General features: G+C 35.1%; 1 protein-coding gene across 1 annotated transcript in view; it reads right to left on the bottom strand.

Moving 5' to 3' along the window:
- OLA1 (Obg like ATPase 1) overlaps positions 1-15,313 on the bottom strand; it is a 177,024-nt gene that overhangs the window by 46,821 nt on the left and 114,890 nt on the right. The window contains exons 6-7 of the mRNA XM_080798762.1: positions 3,254-3,334; positions 2,843-2,940 (exon numbers count right to left, since the gene is read on the bottom strand). Of these exons, the coding sequence (XP_080654888.1) occupies positions 2,843-2,940; positions 3,254-3,334 (179 nt within the window). The remainder of the gene's footprint in view (positions 1-2,842; positions 2,941-3,253; positions 3,335-15,313) is intronic.

The raw sequence follows: 15,313 nt of genomic DNA, 5'->3' as shown, positions 1-15,313 counted from the left end.
ATTACTGTCATCTAATCATAACACAACTGTAACTAACTCGGCTGCCATGTCCACTTCTCAAGAGGCTAGGTCTTAATCAGAAATCAACGAAATGACTAATTCAACATTGTTAAACCAGCAAGGAGATGTATCGAGCGATTTCAGTTTCTCACATCTTTCAAAAGGTCAATGTACCTACTCAATAACAAAATAGACTTATCTTTCAAAATGCTTCCTTCTTTTCTAGGATTGAAAAACAATGATACCATTTAAATTTAAAGTAAACTCTAACTAGTAATTAAAATGTTCCTTTAGTCTGAAATGGTGACTCACTAAAATATAGTTTCCTATATTCTTCCTATTCCTATATACTACTCTAACTAGTAATTAAAATGTTCATTAGGTTTGACATGGTGACCTACTAAACTACAGTTTCCTATGGTCTTCCTCTTATAGCCAAAATCACAAATCCCTCCTTCTCCTCCTCTTTCCTGACCATTTAAAATAGTTTTCTAGATCTAAAAGACCCATGAAAATAGTTATTACTGCTTCCTGCATCAGCCTTAATTTGTTATACTAATATTACATAATATTCCTGCATCAGTCTTAATTTGCTACACTAATATTACATAACTTTAAAAAACAGAAACTTTTTCTTTTGCTAAAGGAGCAACTAATCCAAGCAAATGGAGCTTAGATATAAATGCTACCAAAAAACAAGATGCTAACACAAATTAAAAGGATTTAGTAGTTAAAATGTATCTTAACTATTTACATCTGCTTGCAGTGTTATAAACGATGAAAACCTAGTGTTCATATCCTTCATAATAAAAATTTATTCTGCACTTTAATACAAAGGCCATGTTGCATAAACAGAGGATTTAAAGCTGCAGCAGAGTGGCTGAATGAAAGGAAAATGGCAATCTTTCTGGCTCCAGTAGATGCCATTCCCTATCACACAATGTTTCCCACTCATAAATACATGACAAATACTTCCTCAATCATTTTTTACGAGCAGGGATGCACAGGGGGTAGTCAATGGCTAGCTTGAGGGAAAATAGGAACAGCAGGCGGCAGAAACTGTACAGAAAATGGCTATGTGGTAAATTCTCTTCTGGAACATCACTCAGTTACCCAGTCTTTGATCTTTCAGCTACAATTACACTAACTTCCACAAGATCTGGTTCCCCCCACCCGCCCCACCAAACATACACACGACCCCAAACCAGATCATTAGTTATATATAAAATCTAAAATTTGGTTTTATAAATAGGATCATCCATACCTCCACATCTTTATAAATTAAAATTTGCTATTTAGACACGAGTTTGCTTTCAATTGGCTATAACCATATCATCATCACAACTGGTCTCACAAAAAACATGGGGTGTCTGGCGACAGCTAAATCACAGACTGGCGTCTCCCAAGCAGTCTGTCTACCATTAGGGTCTGGGAAATGGTATTTACTATACAATTAGAGCCAGGGAGTTCTACCTGTAATCATCCAAATACAGGTGTGAGAAGCCCCTTTGGGCAAGGAAACTGACTCATCCCTTTTCATGTAAACTTTGATGTCTGTATTGTTTCATGAAGCCTCAGGAAACCTTACCATTCATACAACAATAAGATTTATTAACTGAGGTCAAGTAATAAATTTTAAAATTCCTTCCCAAAGGTAATAATTTTTAACACATTAATCATCAAATTTATAAGAATTTGAAATAAGACAGTACTGATTATTTTAAAGTTAATTATCTATTGGAGGACACTGACCAGTAAGAACTGAATTTTCATGTTAGGTTTATGCTTTCTAGAACCCTACCAATAAAGAGGACAAATTCAGTTTCCTATCAGGAACACAAAATGTCTTAAAGTAATATCAACGGGGCATTTTTAGTTGCAGTAATTTCACAGAATTTATTCTAATCATTTATTGGAGTTAACCATCTGACATTAATTATTGTTTTGGCTTCCAGTCTATGAATGTTTATTTTTCAGTTTAAAGCTTCTCACTCTTTGATATCATATGGAAATGAGAATTTTTAATGGAAAATTGAAACCATGTGCATCTAAGTACTTAATGAAGTACAGGGAAAAACCGACAATATATTTTAGGAGAACGCAGATATTTTGCTCCGGATAGTTTTGATTTGTTTGTATGACTTAATAGTATGAAATACTGAGGGTCCCGTGAGGCAAGTCAAAGTGAGTGCAATGCCAAATGTGCACATGCTCACACATTACATGAATATATGAGTTTTTGAAGTTATTAGTGAACGAAGGAAAACCTTGTACATTTGGGTTACATGTTAAAAATGACAACACATGAATGCGCAGTTTTTACCTTTGTACACTTTACAAGTATTTGAAACAGATACCTTCCTTTCCTCTCCCCCTCTCACAAACAGTTTTTTTAGTTGAAAAAAAATTTTAAGGTATTTGATTTGGATTTTAAAACTTAAGCTCAGCTATAATCTCAAGTGGTATTTTAAGGCCACATATAATATCAACACAGTTAGAAATTCCCAGTTTAAAAGTTTTATTGCTATAACTACATTTATTCTCATTTTGCAAAGGAAACAAACAATAACGTCTACTAAATTTAAATTTAATAAGTAAATACACATGATTCAATATTGCCTAATTTAATTGTTTGTTTTTTCTTACGTTTTCTCAGTGTAGATCAATTAGGAGATTCATCTCAGAATGTACAAAACCAGACAAAGCTCTCTCATCCATTTTAAACTTTTTAATAATAAGGAGAAAAAATATTAAAATCTAACACAGCCATAAGTTCATATATACGTGTGTTTATGGGTAGAGCCAGGATATGTCTGAATATATCTGAGGGGGAAAAACTTACCATTTGTTCTTCTTTCTAATATAGTCTTTTTCAGAAAGATTAACCAAGTATACCATTGGTTTTGAAGTCAGAAATAAGTGTTTATTCAACACTTCAATCTAAAGTGGGAGACAGAGAAAGAATCTTTTTTAAAAGTTGAGCAAGTCATTGAGTAACTTGAAAATAAACTCTTGTCAAACAAGTAGCCATTTTCATTTTCAAAATTCCTGTTTCTAAGAAATTAGCAGTTATGAAATATCAGGAGTAGGGGAAAAGAAAATAATAACAAGCCTGGGAGTAAGCAATCATTGACGGAAATAAAGTTTAACTAGATATTAATGGTAATAATATATATAATAATGGAAAATCTAATTTGTTCCCTAAGAAGTCAAAGCCAAGGCAGGAATAGAAGGCATGATAGTTATGACTTACCTCTTTGTCGTTCCAATCATGATAGAAGCGAACAGGTTTCTTCTGATCTATAACCCAGGATTTGACTTTGCACATTATATCCTGCACAAGATTGAGAAAAAAGTAAATACAAGATGGACATTGAACATTTAGATACTAAATACTAAAATTAAAAGTTTTCAAATCCTTAAAGTAAAAACAGTCAATTTTATACGAAAGGGGAACTAAGTCACACACATAATTATTTTTTAACAACTCATTAAAAATCCAAATACCAATGAAACATTGTGGCATTAACATTTTAATATATAAAATGTGGAATACTAGCAAAATTAGTTATAGTCTTAAAAATTTCAAGACAATTCACATACACCAAAGACTGTAAGAGCTAATAATACTTCAGCATCACCTAGTGATGCTACTTATAAGATAAACATGCTTATTAGGAAATGGAGGGAGGGGGGAATACTGGAAAGAGACTGAATTATAATTTTTTCCTTAAAAAGAAAAACAAACAAAATAGACAAAATTGAACCTATTATTGATGATCTACCCTCCAAAATATTAAATCAACTGGCCAAACCCTTTTAATTCGGAATTAATTTTTTGCCAACACCTTCTTCCTGCCCACTTCTCCTGTCCCCGCTCCAACATGCCCCCCCCCCCAACCTGCCAAAGCCTCCATTACACAATGGCAAGAGCCCTGCACTGGTGACCTCCAACCAGCTGCATTCACTTTCAGAACATCTCTCTCTGCTGGAAATCTAAAGGCCTTTTAGTTAGCAAGCTAGTGTGCATTCAGAAGGAGTAACTGCAGGAAGAGCCCAATGTGCTTTGTTTCTCTAGCCTTTCTTCACAGAAAGATTAATCATCTGTGAAATGGAAACGGCAAACAGCAAGTGACACAAACTGAACCCTTCAAGTCTTTCCTCATCAGTTTTGTGGTTCTGAATCTAAAAGCTGCGTGTGGCAAGGTTCTTCTTACAGGCAGGTGTTAATAAAAGGCTCTTGGGTCTGAAAGGTCAAACTTAGCTCTTCCAGAAGAAGTGCGTTTGAGAGTCATCTGGTTTTTTGTTGTTGTTGTTAAAGATAATTTATGGATATGTTTTAAATATGCATTTCTCACAAATTTATTGTAATACACAATTATCAGTAATAGATTTTTCAGGCTTTTATTGATGTATTTACTTTAGCATAAATCAGTTATTTTTCTATAAATATCCACTTGTATAAATTACCTCAATATTTAGTATACCTTCCTTCCAAATCTTGCTGTTACCAACAGGAAAAATAAGGAAAAAGCCCTATGTCCTTAGATCCTGATTTGAAACTCTCCAGGAAAAGGACTTCCCACAGATTTTAACAAGGAAGGGGCAAGCTGAAAACTTTTAATGAAATCTAACATGTTCTGCTTAAGAATAATCACTTTTACTCTTCTATAACTGAATTTCACTCATAAATGTTTAAAAGTGGCTAATGTAACACCATTTCCTACAAGGAGAAGATCAAAGTGCTATATTACAAATGCATTATGATTAAAAAAGCCCTGTGCAGCCTTGCTATTAACTGTTCTTTAAACCCTAAAAGGCTTCCCATAGATCTCACTTGGCACTGCATATACAACCTTTGACAAGTAATGTAGACCATTTTTATTCATTGCCTAAAATTGTAGGCAATTATGTGCGTCACACTGGCCACCTGCAAATTCTGAATGCCTGCTCCAGTTGTCAGTGCAAAAAACTAATGTCGGAGGGGATTAATCTAGGGGGAGAGAGTCCTCTTTAATGGCTCCAGCAGGTGAAATGGCCCAGCTGGTTACTATGATGAGTGGCCAGAACAGCTTATGTAGAGACACGCAACAAGATTATACAAAAGAAGGAGAAAACAGTGGTACCATCTTATATTTGGTTCCATTAGTTTTTTCAATTAAAGAAAAGAGAAGAAAATAGACAAAAGGAAGCCAAACCAAAAATAAGGAAGGAAATTAAATTTTAATCATATAAAAAGTATAAAATACTGTTGTAACTATAAACATTTTTACAAAACCAAAGGGCCTCAATAAATGATGATCACCAGTGAAGGAATTTCAGTATTTCTCTTTCATTTTAAATTAACTCACAATCACTCCAGACATTGAAATCTTATCACATAATCTTTTTTTTCTCCTCACACCAACACATTATACTACCAATTAGAAACAGTCAAATTTTAAAGAGAATTTACTCATAATTAAAGCTCTCAAACAGTATATTCATTAAAGCCACATTCAAACCTTTTAAGAAAAATTTATAGAGTATAACCAAGTATTTGACGAGTTGAAAGTAAAAATGTTTTAAAATTTAAAATTCTTCTTTTTTACCCAATACTCTCTTCATTAGCTCTATAAAAGACTGAACATCCAAGAAACGACATCTTAGATTATTAAAAGATGCCAGTTTACTGAAGACAAAACAAGATCCCTCTCAGATAAGAATATCATACATAAATGATCATTATATGGTATAGTTGCGATGTGCTGTTCTTCTTACTTAAGAATTAAGTTTAATTTTAGCAAAAAATTAAAAGATGTTTTACGTTCCTTACCTGAAAAACTTCTAATCAGATGAAAGAAAACATTTGGACAAATTTGTATATAATAATGGACTAAAATTTTTCTTATGCTTATAAATATAAATATATACATCAACACTTATGATAAGAACAATAAAAGGTTCCAGTTAGCTGAATATAGTTAGCTGAGAAAATAATCTAATACATACCTACCCTACTCCTAACAATTGGGAATACAATAAAAACACAAAAACACCTTAATGCTTAAGGCATCAGAAGTTACTTTAAGATTTTATTAATATCCTTAGCAACATCATTATGTAGAAATACAGATGGGGGAGGATAACTTTTGTTTTGATAACTTTAACGAAGTCATCACTTTCAAAATCCTATACACATGATGACGATTATGCAAAACTTCCTGGATATTTGAACTTTTTGGTTATTTTGCGGTGGTGTGAGTATACTAATTGGAAAGGTAATAGCTTAATGCTTAAGTGTGAAAATAAATCCTAGGTTTACCATTTACCAGGTCTGTGACCTATTACTTCATTGCTTAACATTGATGATGACACTATCTACTCCCTGGGGTTGTTGTGAAAAACAAAAGAGATAATGCATATAACGTGTTTAGCACAGTCCTTGGCACAGAGTAAGTTCTCCATAAATGTGAGCTGTTGCCATTGTTATCATGATAGGTGAAAGATTAAATACTAGTCATCTGCAAAATGGCAATATAATCTCTTGGGTACTCCCTTAAAGCACATATACATCTTCTCCAATATGAATATTGTTTATTAGTCCTTTTCTTCGAATTTCTGAAGACTTACCAACAATACTGGCTTTCCTAGTGAAATCTCAATTCAGGTGTCTTAACAAAAACTAGTTTTTATTGAACAACTACCTTTTAACTAAAAAGAAAATCCAAACTCACCTTGAATTCCTCACTCATCTGCTTTGACTCTCCTTACTAATAGTCTCACATTTAACTTAAGAAGTGTTCTATTTTCTTGATATATTTTATTACTGTTGCTAATAGCAGTTGTAATGTATTTAGGCTCACAGAGAACATGTGATTTGCCTAAATTCCATAGCCAGTAAATGGCAGAGCTAAGATTCAAATTCAGGTCTAAGTGACTCAAAAATTCATGTTTTGTCCAATCACCCTGGCATATTTGTCTTCCTTATTGTTTTTCCATTTGCTCTTTGTTTAGTCTAGCTAGTTATTCCCAAGGTTGTTATTCCAATCCTCATCCTTGATGCACGGTCATCAGAGAAATTTAATATTCCTCCTATCTGAGATTAATAATACCTGTCAATCCATCACAAAAGTAATATTTTTCTTTGCATACAATAACATACCTGACGCCAAGACTACATACTAGACTTCTCTATTTTGGTATTCTTCTTTTTCTTAGCAAGAATTATTAATCTGTGACCCATAAATAGATTTCAGGGATTCCCTAACACCCTGAAATTGTATATAAAGTTCTATGTTTATGTGCCTTTGAGGGATGATGGCATATATCTTCCAAATCCTTTTAAAAGGAACTCAACGTCCCTAAATCTAAGAACCAGGTTGTGAGTGACTTTGTAGCAATATTCAAATGCCCCCAAAACAGCCAATTAAGTAAATGTTCTAGGTCCATGGACTCTCAGACTTGAAGCCCAGAGACACTAACTGAAAACTTGTTGCAGCCAGAGCCTCACCCAAATTCATCTGTACTGGTCAACATGCTGATAAAAATTCTACACCTGGGAGGCTCAGTGATTAAGCATCTGCCTTCGGCTCAGGTCATGATCCCAGGGTCCTAGGATCGAGCCCCACACAAGGAGCCTGCTTCACCTTCTCCCACTCCCTCTGCTTGTGTTCCCTCTCTTGCTGTGTCTGTCAAATAAATAAGTAAAACCTTAAAGAAAGAAAATTCTAGCTACTACAACATATAACACAATTTTAGTTAAAATCATAACAGGGATATTGGAGAACATTATAAATTGAATATATTATTATTCTAAAAAAATGAACTGCTTGAGATAAAAAATATTTAGAGAGAAAAATACATGACCTGCCTTGCTATGTATTAAACCATAAAGCTACAGTAATTAGAATAGTATGATAATAGCACAAGGAGATTTGGATTAGGAACAACCTAAAAAGCCATTAACTGGAGATTTGCTAATAAATTATGGGATATTCACATAACAAAACAGTTTTTATCCATTAAGACAAGACATAGCTGTATATACATTTGCATGGGATAATGTCCAAAATGCTTTGTAAGTGAAAAAAGCAGGTTCAGAACAATGAAATAAAGCTAAGAGTATGAATTTTGCCACCAAAAAGATTTGGGCTTGAGTTCTGGCTCTGCCACTTTCTACCTGTGTAACTTTTTAAAAGTTACTTAACATCTCTAATTTTACTTTTGTACAATTGGGATAGTTCCAATTCAACATACGGTGATTATTAGGATTAAATAAGAAAATACATGTAAAGTAACTGCCTCAGCTCCAGATACACAGTAAATACTTAACAGGTATTAAGTATTAATATTTATGGCAGAATGTATAAGGTGATTCCATCTGTGGTTTTGAAACTCTATATAATACATACAAACAAATGCACTCAAATAATGAAACTGGATAGATGCCATACAAAACTACTAGCAACAGAAATTTCTAGAAGATTAGATACCAGAGAAACTTTCCCTTTCTGCCTTCTTTTTTAAAACCACGATGCTGTTTTATTTATTTTTAACCAAAAACCATCATCTTTACAACAGGAAAAAAATGACAATACTTACAGTGTGAGGGGGAAGGGAGGACTTCATCTATTCACTGCTCACCATCTGTAACTCTAAAATTTGATGACCAAATAGATAAGACCTGGCAATTTATCAAGGTGACTCACCCTTATTCTGTAATAATTATAGCTTCCAAGTCTGATACTTCCCTCTAGCCAAATCCACTATCCCAATACCTGATGCTGACACCCAGATGAGCTGATCTGTGCTGGCTGGGTGGCTCTAACTAATACAGTCAACAATGCACTTGGACCAAAATGGGGGTCAGGGCTTCAGTTCAAAATAGTCTGGCTAGGAGTGCAGTAATACAGCTTCTTCTTGCTCCAAGCCAGAGCATCCGCTTTAAATATCCCAAGGAAATGTCCTTTTTCCCAAGGAAAGACCAATCTATGCTTTCTCTCACGAAACAGACCTCCTTTGTATATTCTAACTTGATATTTAGGATCTGCCTGAATCAGAATATTAAACGTTTGTTGCTCTACTAAATGAATGCTGTTTATGGTGACAGGAGTACTGATTCTTGACTTTCATCTTCTTACATACTTCAGTGACTGAAACTCCCAGAAAAGAATCAACAAAGTACTCAACTAAGCCAACTGGCAGCAATGTTCTGCATGGCTGTGTGTGTGTGTGTGTGTGTGTGTGTGTGCACGCATGCACATTCGCATGCATGCACACGTAAGGAAGACGTCATCCAAGAATTGAAATAATAGGTTAATTCTACCAATAATCTGGGTAGAATGCATGTTGGTAGTTGTGGGTTTTTAGTTATATAATTCACCAAAGTAAACAGTGAGAACTTAACACAGCAAAGCTCTTGGTCTGTCAACCATAAACTAACAACCAGAATGGACACCTAATTCCTTCTCAAGGTATAGATTTCAAGAGGATTTTAACACCACTATAAAGAAGAAGATCCTACATGATCCCCATAAATCAGTTTGAATGGATTTTACCATGTTCAAGGAAGGATGGTGGGGATGGGGTGTGGAGTCCACAAATTTGATTTTAATAAAAAGGCTACTGAATAAGGAATGAAAGGAAGAAGAAAATGATCACACATGTGTATGTGCACCCATACCCTCTTAATGAATTATCTGGCATACTTGGCAGAATGCAAAAAGATACAGCACCTATGAAACAGGTGCATGAAGCCATAAAGAGAGAAGAGTAATGTCATAAAAAAATGGATGAAATGTTAAGAGAGTTGACAAACTAAGAAAAATTTACAAGGAAACCAAAATCTAAGTAGAAAGCAGGAAATAAAAGTAGGAAAATAAAAATTCAAATTGAAAATTCAACTGATAAAAGCAGAAGAGACTAATCAGTGGTTTGAATGTCAAACTTGAGAGTTATACTAAAGTAGCAAATATACTCTGTAAACTATGTAATTATAGAGCTTGATAAAGTATCACAGAATGAACACATACCTGTAACCACTCTGACCAATATACAGAATACTATTAGCAATGCAGTCACAATGTTTCACTCTTCTCAAGAGATTATCACTATACTGGCTTTTTTTGCATCACAAATTAGCCTGTGATGGAATTTACAGAAATGAAATTTATAGAAATGGAATCATACAATATGCATTATCTTGTGTCTAGCTTCTTTTGTTCAACATAGTGAAATTCATCCATGTTGTTAGACGTAGTAGCAGTATGTATTTTCTTTGTCATATAATACTCCCCTATAGGAAGATTCCAGTGTATTTCTCCATTCCATTGTTGGACACTTAAGGTTGTTTATACTTTAAAAGGTATTATGAATAAAGCTGCCATAAACGTTCTTGTACATGTATTTTGGTAAATGTGTACATACATTTCTCTTGAGTATATACTTAAGACTGGATGGGCACTATCATCGGTCATATATTTACCCCAATTTAGTATATATTGCTAATCAGTTTTCTTTCCAACACTTGGGATTGTCAGTGTTCTTAATTTAAGATGCTATCTTACTATAGTCTGAGTTTGCATTTCCCTAATGAGTAACGGAGGACTTCCTCTTTCATGAAGTAATGTTCAAATCTTTAGCCCATTTTTCTATTGGGCGGTCTTTTCCTTATTTATTTGTAGTTTTCTGCATATTTTACAGACAAGTTCTTTGTTAGATGCTGCAAGTATCTTCTTTCACTCTGTAGCTTACATTTTCTCTCTCTTGTTTAACAGAAGCCTGAATGTGAATATAGTCCAACTTTAAAATCTTTCCTTTAGGGGCACCTGGACGGCACAGTCAGTTGAGTGTCCGACTCTTGGTTTTGATTCAGGTGGTGATCAAGCTCCACATCAGGTTCAACACTCAGCGGACAATCTGCTTGAGACCCTCTCTCCCCCTCTTCCTCTGCCACTCCCAACCACGTGCTTGTGCAAGTGTTCCCCCTCTCTTAAATAAATAAACCCTTAAAAAAATATATTTTCCTTTATGATTACTGCTTGTTGTATCTTTTTTAAAAAATATTTGTCTATTACAGGGTCATGAAAATATTTTATGCTCTGTAATAGATGTTTTATTCCATAAGAGTTTCATTTTCACTTTTTTACTTTATGTAGACTTTACCTTTTCTGTATAGTATGAAGTAGGTGAGGATTTATTTTCTCTCCTACAAGATATACAACTGACCCAACACCATTTCTTTCTTTTTTTTTTTTAAGATTTTTTTAATTTATTTATTTGACAGACAGAGATCATAAATAGGCAGAGAGGCAGGCAGAGAGAGAGGAGGAAGCAGGCTCCCTGCTGAGCAGAGAGCCTGATACGGGGCTTGATCCCAGGACCCTAAGATCATGACCTGAGCCGAAGGCAGAGGCTTTAACCCACTGAGCCACCCAGGCGCCCCAGACCCAACACCATTTCTTAAGAAAATCGTTCATTTCTGTTATTCTGCAGTACCATCTTCACTACAAGCCAAACTGTATTTTTGTCTGTATATCCATTCCGTTCCATGATCAATTTGTCTATCCTTTACTGTCTTAATCACTGCAGATTTAGAATAATCTTGATATAAGGTTCATGTGTACCACATCCTCTAACTCTGTTTTTCTTTGAGACCATCTTGACTATTTTTGGACCTTTGCATTTCCATGTAAGATGTGTGTCTTGTAAGCAGCATAGAAGTAGGCTCTTAAAATCCAATCTGACATTTTTCTGTCTTATTTAATTTTTAAAAAATTTATTGAGATAAAATTCACATACATTCACATAAACACAAAATTACTCTTAAGTAACTTAGTACTAAAAACTTGGTATATTCACGATGTTATGGAACTATCATCTCTATCTAATTCCAAAACATTTCTATCACACTAAAATAAAATCTCATATTCACTGAGCAGTTTCTCCCCTTTCTCCCCTCCCCCTAGTCCCTGGTAACCACCAATCTGCAGTCCTCTATGAATTTACTTATTCTGGAGATTTCACACAAATGGAATCATTCACTGTAAGATATTACGTAAAGCATAATGTCTTCAAGGTTGAACCACATTTAGCATCAGCAGTAATTTACTTTTTGGTTTTTTCCTTTTTTAAAAATTCCAATATAGTTAACATAAAGTTGTAGATTAGTTTCAGGTATACAATATAGTAATTCAACAATCCCATTCATCACCCAGTGCTCATGACCAATAGGTGTACACCTTAATCATCATCACCTATTTCACCCAACCCCCAACACACCTCCCCTCTGGTAACCATTCGTTTATTTTCTATAGTTAAAAGTCTGTTTCTTGGGGGCACCTGGGTGGCTCAGTGGGTTGGGCCACTGCCTTCGGCTCAGGTCATGATCTCGGGGTCCTGGGATTGGGCCCCACATCGGGCTCTCTGATCAGCGGGGAGCCTGTTTTCCCCTCTCTGCCTGCCTGCCTCTCTACTTGTGATCTCTCTCTCTGTCAAATAAATAAATAAAATAAAATAAGAAAATCTTAAAAAAAAAAAAAAGAGAGAGAGAGTCTGTTTCTTGGCTTGTCTCTCTCTGGTACTGTTACTTTTTAAGGTCAAATAACATTCCACTGTTTGTATATACCACAGTTTGTTTATCCACTCATCCCTGATGGACATTTGGGCTGTTTTCCACATTCTGGCTATTGTGAATAACACTGCTGTGAATATGCATGTACATATATTTGTTTGAGTACCTGTTTTAAAGTTTTTGGGAAATTTCAATCCACGAATTTAGCTGCTGGGTCATATGGCAGTTCTATGTTTAACAAAATTTAACTATTTGAAGAACAACCAAACTCTTTGTCTTTTAACTGGAGTATTACTACTCTACTCTTTCACTCTATTATTGCCTTCTCCCACTGATTGTGCTATTATTTTCATATATTTTCACTGTATCCCTATACATTAAAATCATAAAACATCTTATTGTTTATTTTGAAATAATTTTTTTAAAGATTTTATTTATTTATGTGACAGACAGAGATCACAAGCAGGCAGGGAGGCAGGCAGAGAGAGAGGAGTAAGCAGGCTCTCCACGGAGCAGAGAGCCCGATGTGGGGCTCGATCCCAGGACCCTGGGATCATGACCTGAGCCGAAGGCAGAGGCTTTAACCCACTGAGCAACCCAGGCACCCCTATTTTGAAATAATTTTAAACTTAAGGAAAGCTACAAGAATAATTGAGAAATGTCTATACATCCAGATCCATTAATGTACCATTTTGCCAATTTTGCTTTATCCTTTCTCTGTCTCCACATATAAGAAAATATAGGCATATTATCATATCCCTATACCTACATATTGTCAGAATTCAGTGACAGACTAAATATGTGAAATGATGGGAAGAGACTGTCAAAGATGGTTAGGTTTCTGGTTTGCATAATCTAATAGATAGTGGTACAGTTCACTGAAATAAAAACCTGTGGAAAAGAATCAGGTGTGAAGGAGGGGATCCTTGAGTTTGATTTTAGATGGGCTAACTCTGAGATATCTTTGAGAACCCCATAAGATATCAAAGTCAGGAATGAAATATATTAGTCTGGAGCTCCAAGGGCAGAAAAGGGCTAGAGATATAAATCTGGAAGTTATTTGTTTTTAAACAGCAATTGTAGCAATGGATATGGATGATACCACAAAGAAAGAAAACTGAGAGGAGAGAGCCTTGGATTCAATTTTAAGTAATGCCAATATTCAGTAACAAAGATAAAGAGGATGAGCCTGCAAAAGAAAAAGAAGTTGCTAGAGGAGGAGTTGCTAGAAGTTGCTAAAGGAGTTGCTAGAGAGGAGGATTTTTCAGGACTACTGAAAAATCACAATGAGTGAAAGTGTCCTCTAGATTTAAAAATGCAAAAGTCACTGGTGACCCTGGGGAAACCTGTTTATGTGTGATGGGCAGGTAAACCAGATAGATAAGCCTGAATTATTACGAGGTAGAAAAAAATAACTCTTCCAGGAGGTTTTTAGCAAGGAGGGTAGTAAAAATATGGTAAATGAAGGATAAGGCGTGTGGTATTAAGGAAGAAATTTCCCCTGCCGGGATTAAAAAGGACATCTTTAAATAGTTAATGAGAACAATCTGGCTTGAAAGGGACAAGTTGTATATATAAGAAACAAGGGATTGTTGGTGATCGAAACACAACTTTGTGAATACAGTAAAACCTCTGAATATTAAGGGTAAACTTTATGAGAAGTGAACTTATCTCAATAAATTTAATGGCAATGAAGGGGAAAAAAAAGAAAGGATGACTAATAGTGTAGGTTCCTGAAAAGGTAGGACATGATAGGATCCAAAGAATTGGAGTAACTAATTACAGATAAGAGGAATTAAACTGAGTGAATTCCTGTCTGATATCTTTTATTTTGATCTCTGAAGTAGGAGACAAAGTCATGTGCTGAAGGTAGGGATGGATGAAATAGGGAGTGGTTATAAATAAGAGGTTTGAGAACAGGGAAGCAGTTGCAGCAGAGGGCAGGAGGGCAAGTAAGAAACTGATAAAGCTGAGGGCCCAATGAGGCCAGTATGAATGAGTTTATGGGGATACCAACATGTCCTATTTTAAATTTTCTCCATCTGTGCCTTCTTGACTATAGGCAAGGAGAAAGTGGACAGGTGGGAAGAGCCAGGAAAGTATGCCTAGAGCATATGTGCCACAGCATAAGTTCGTTTAGGAGTTCATTCCCTTCAGGGTATATATAAAATTGATGATTCTAAAGTAGTAGGGCCCTAATGAGTCTAATCCTCCAGACCCTTGCCCCAAACGCAATACATTCTTTCGTTTTCATTTCGTGTTACCTTGCAAGTCTTAAAACAGTTTCTCATTTCCTAACTGCTGTCCTCAGATAAATAACAGAGAATACTGAGGACCTATAATGTGCCAAGTCTTACTATTTGACACAGTATACCAAACACACTATTCAACATGGCTTTACTCTCATCTTAGTTCTCTCCTCAAGGAATGTGGTGCAGTCACAGGGTCTGCTGAGCAAATAGTCCTACCCCGAAAGAGTCTCCTGGCCAGAACTGATGAGTATTTAACCTATGAAATGATCTTAGGTGAAAAAAACTGCCAAAATGGGAATAAACTGAGGCAATCAGATGTTTTTTCTTGGTAATCCGGATCAGGAAATACTAAGATAAGACATCCGGAGACTTAAGCTATAAAGATACACTGAACGAACATAAGACAGAGTAAATTACATGAAATGATAAATAGGTTAATTAGAATTAAGGAGAAATTATGAAGAAGCAGAAATAAGGAATAAAAACAACATATAAAACAGCAGATGAA

The sequence above is a fragment of the Martes martes genome (assembly GCF_963455335.1).
Source record: "Martes martes genome assembly, chromosome: 3".
NCBI classification, from domain to species: domain Eukaryota; kingdom Metazoa; phylum Chordata; class Mammalia; order Carnivora; family Mustelidae; genus Martes; species Martes martes.
The sequence above is the reverse complement of the archived record's forward strand: the minus strand, read 5'-3'. Positions and strand labels throughout refer to the sequence as shown.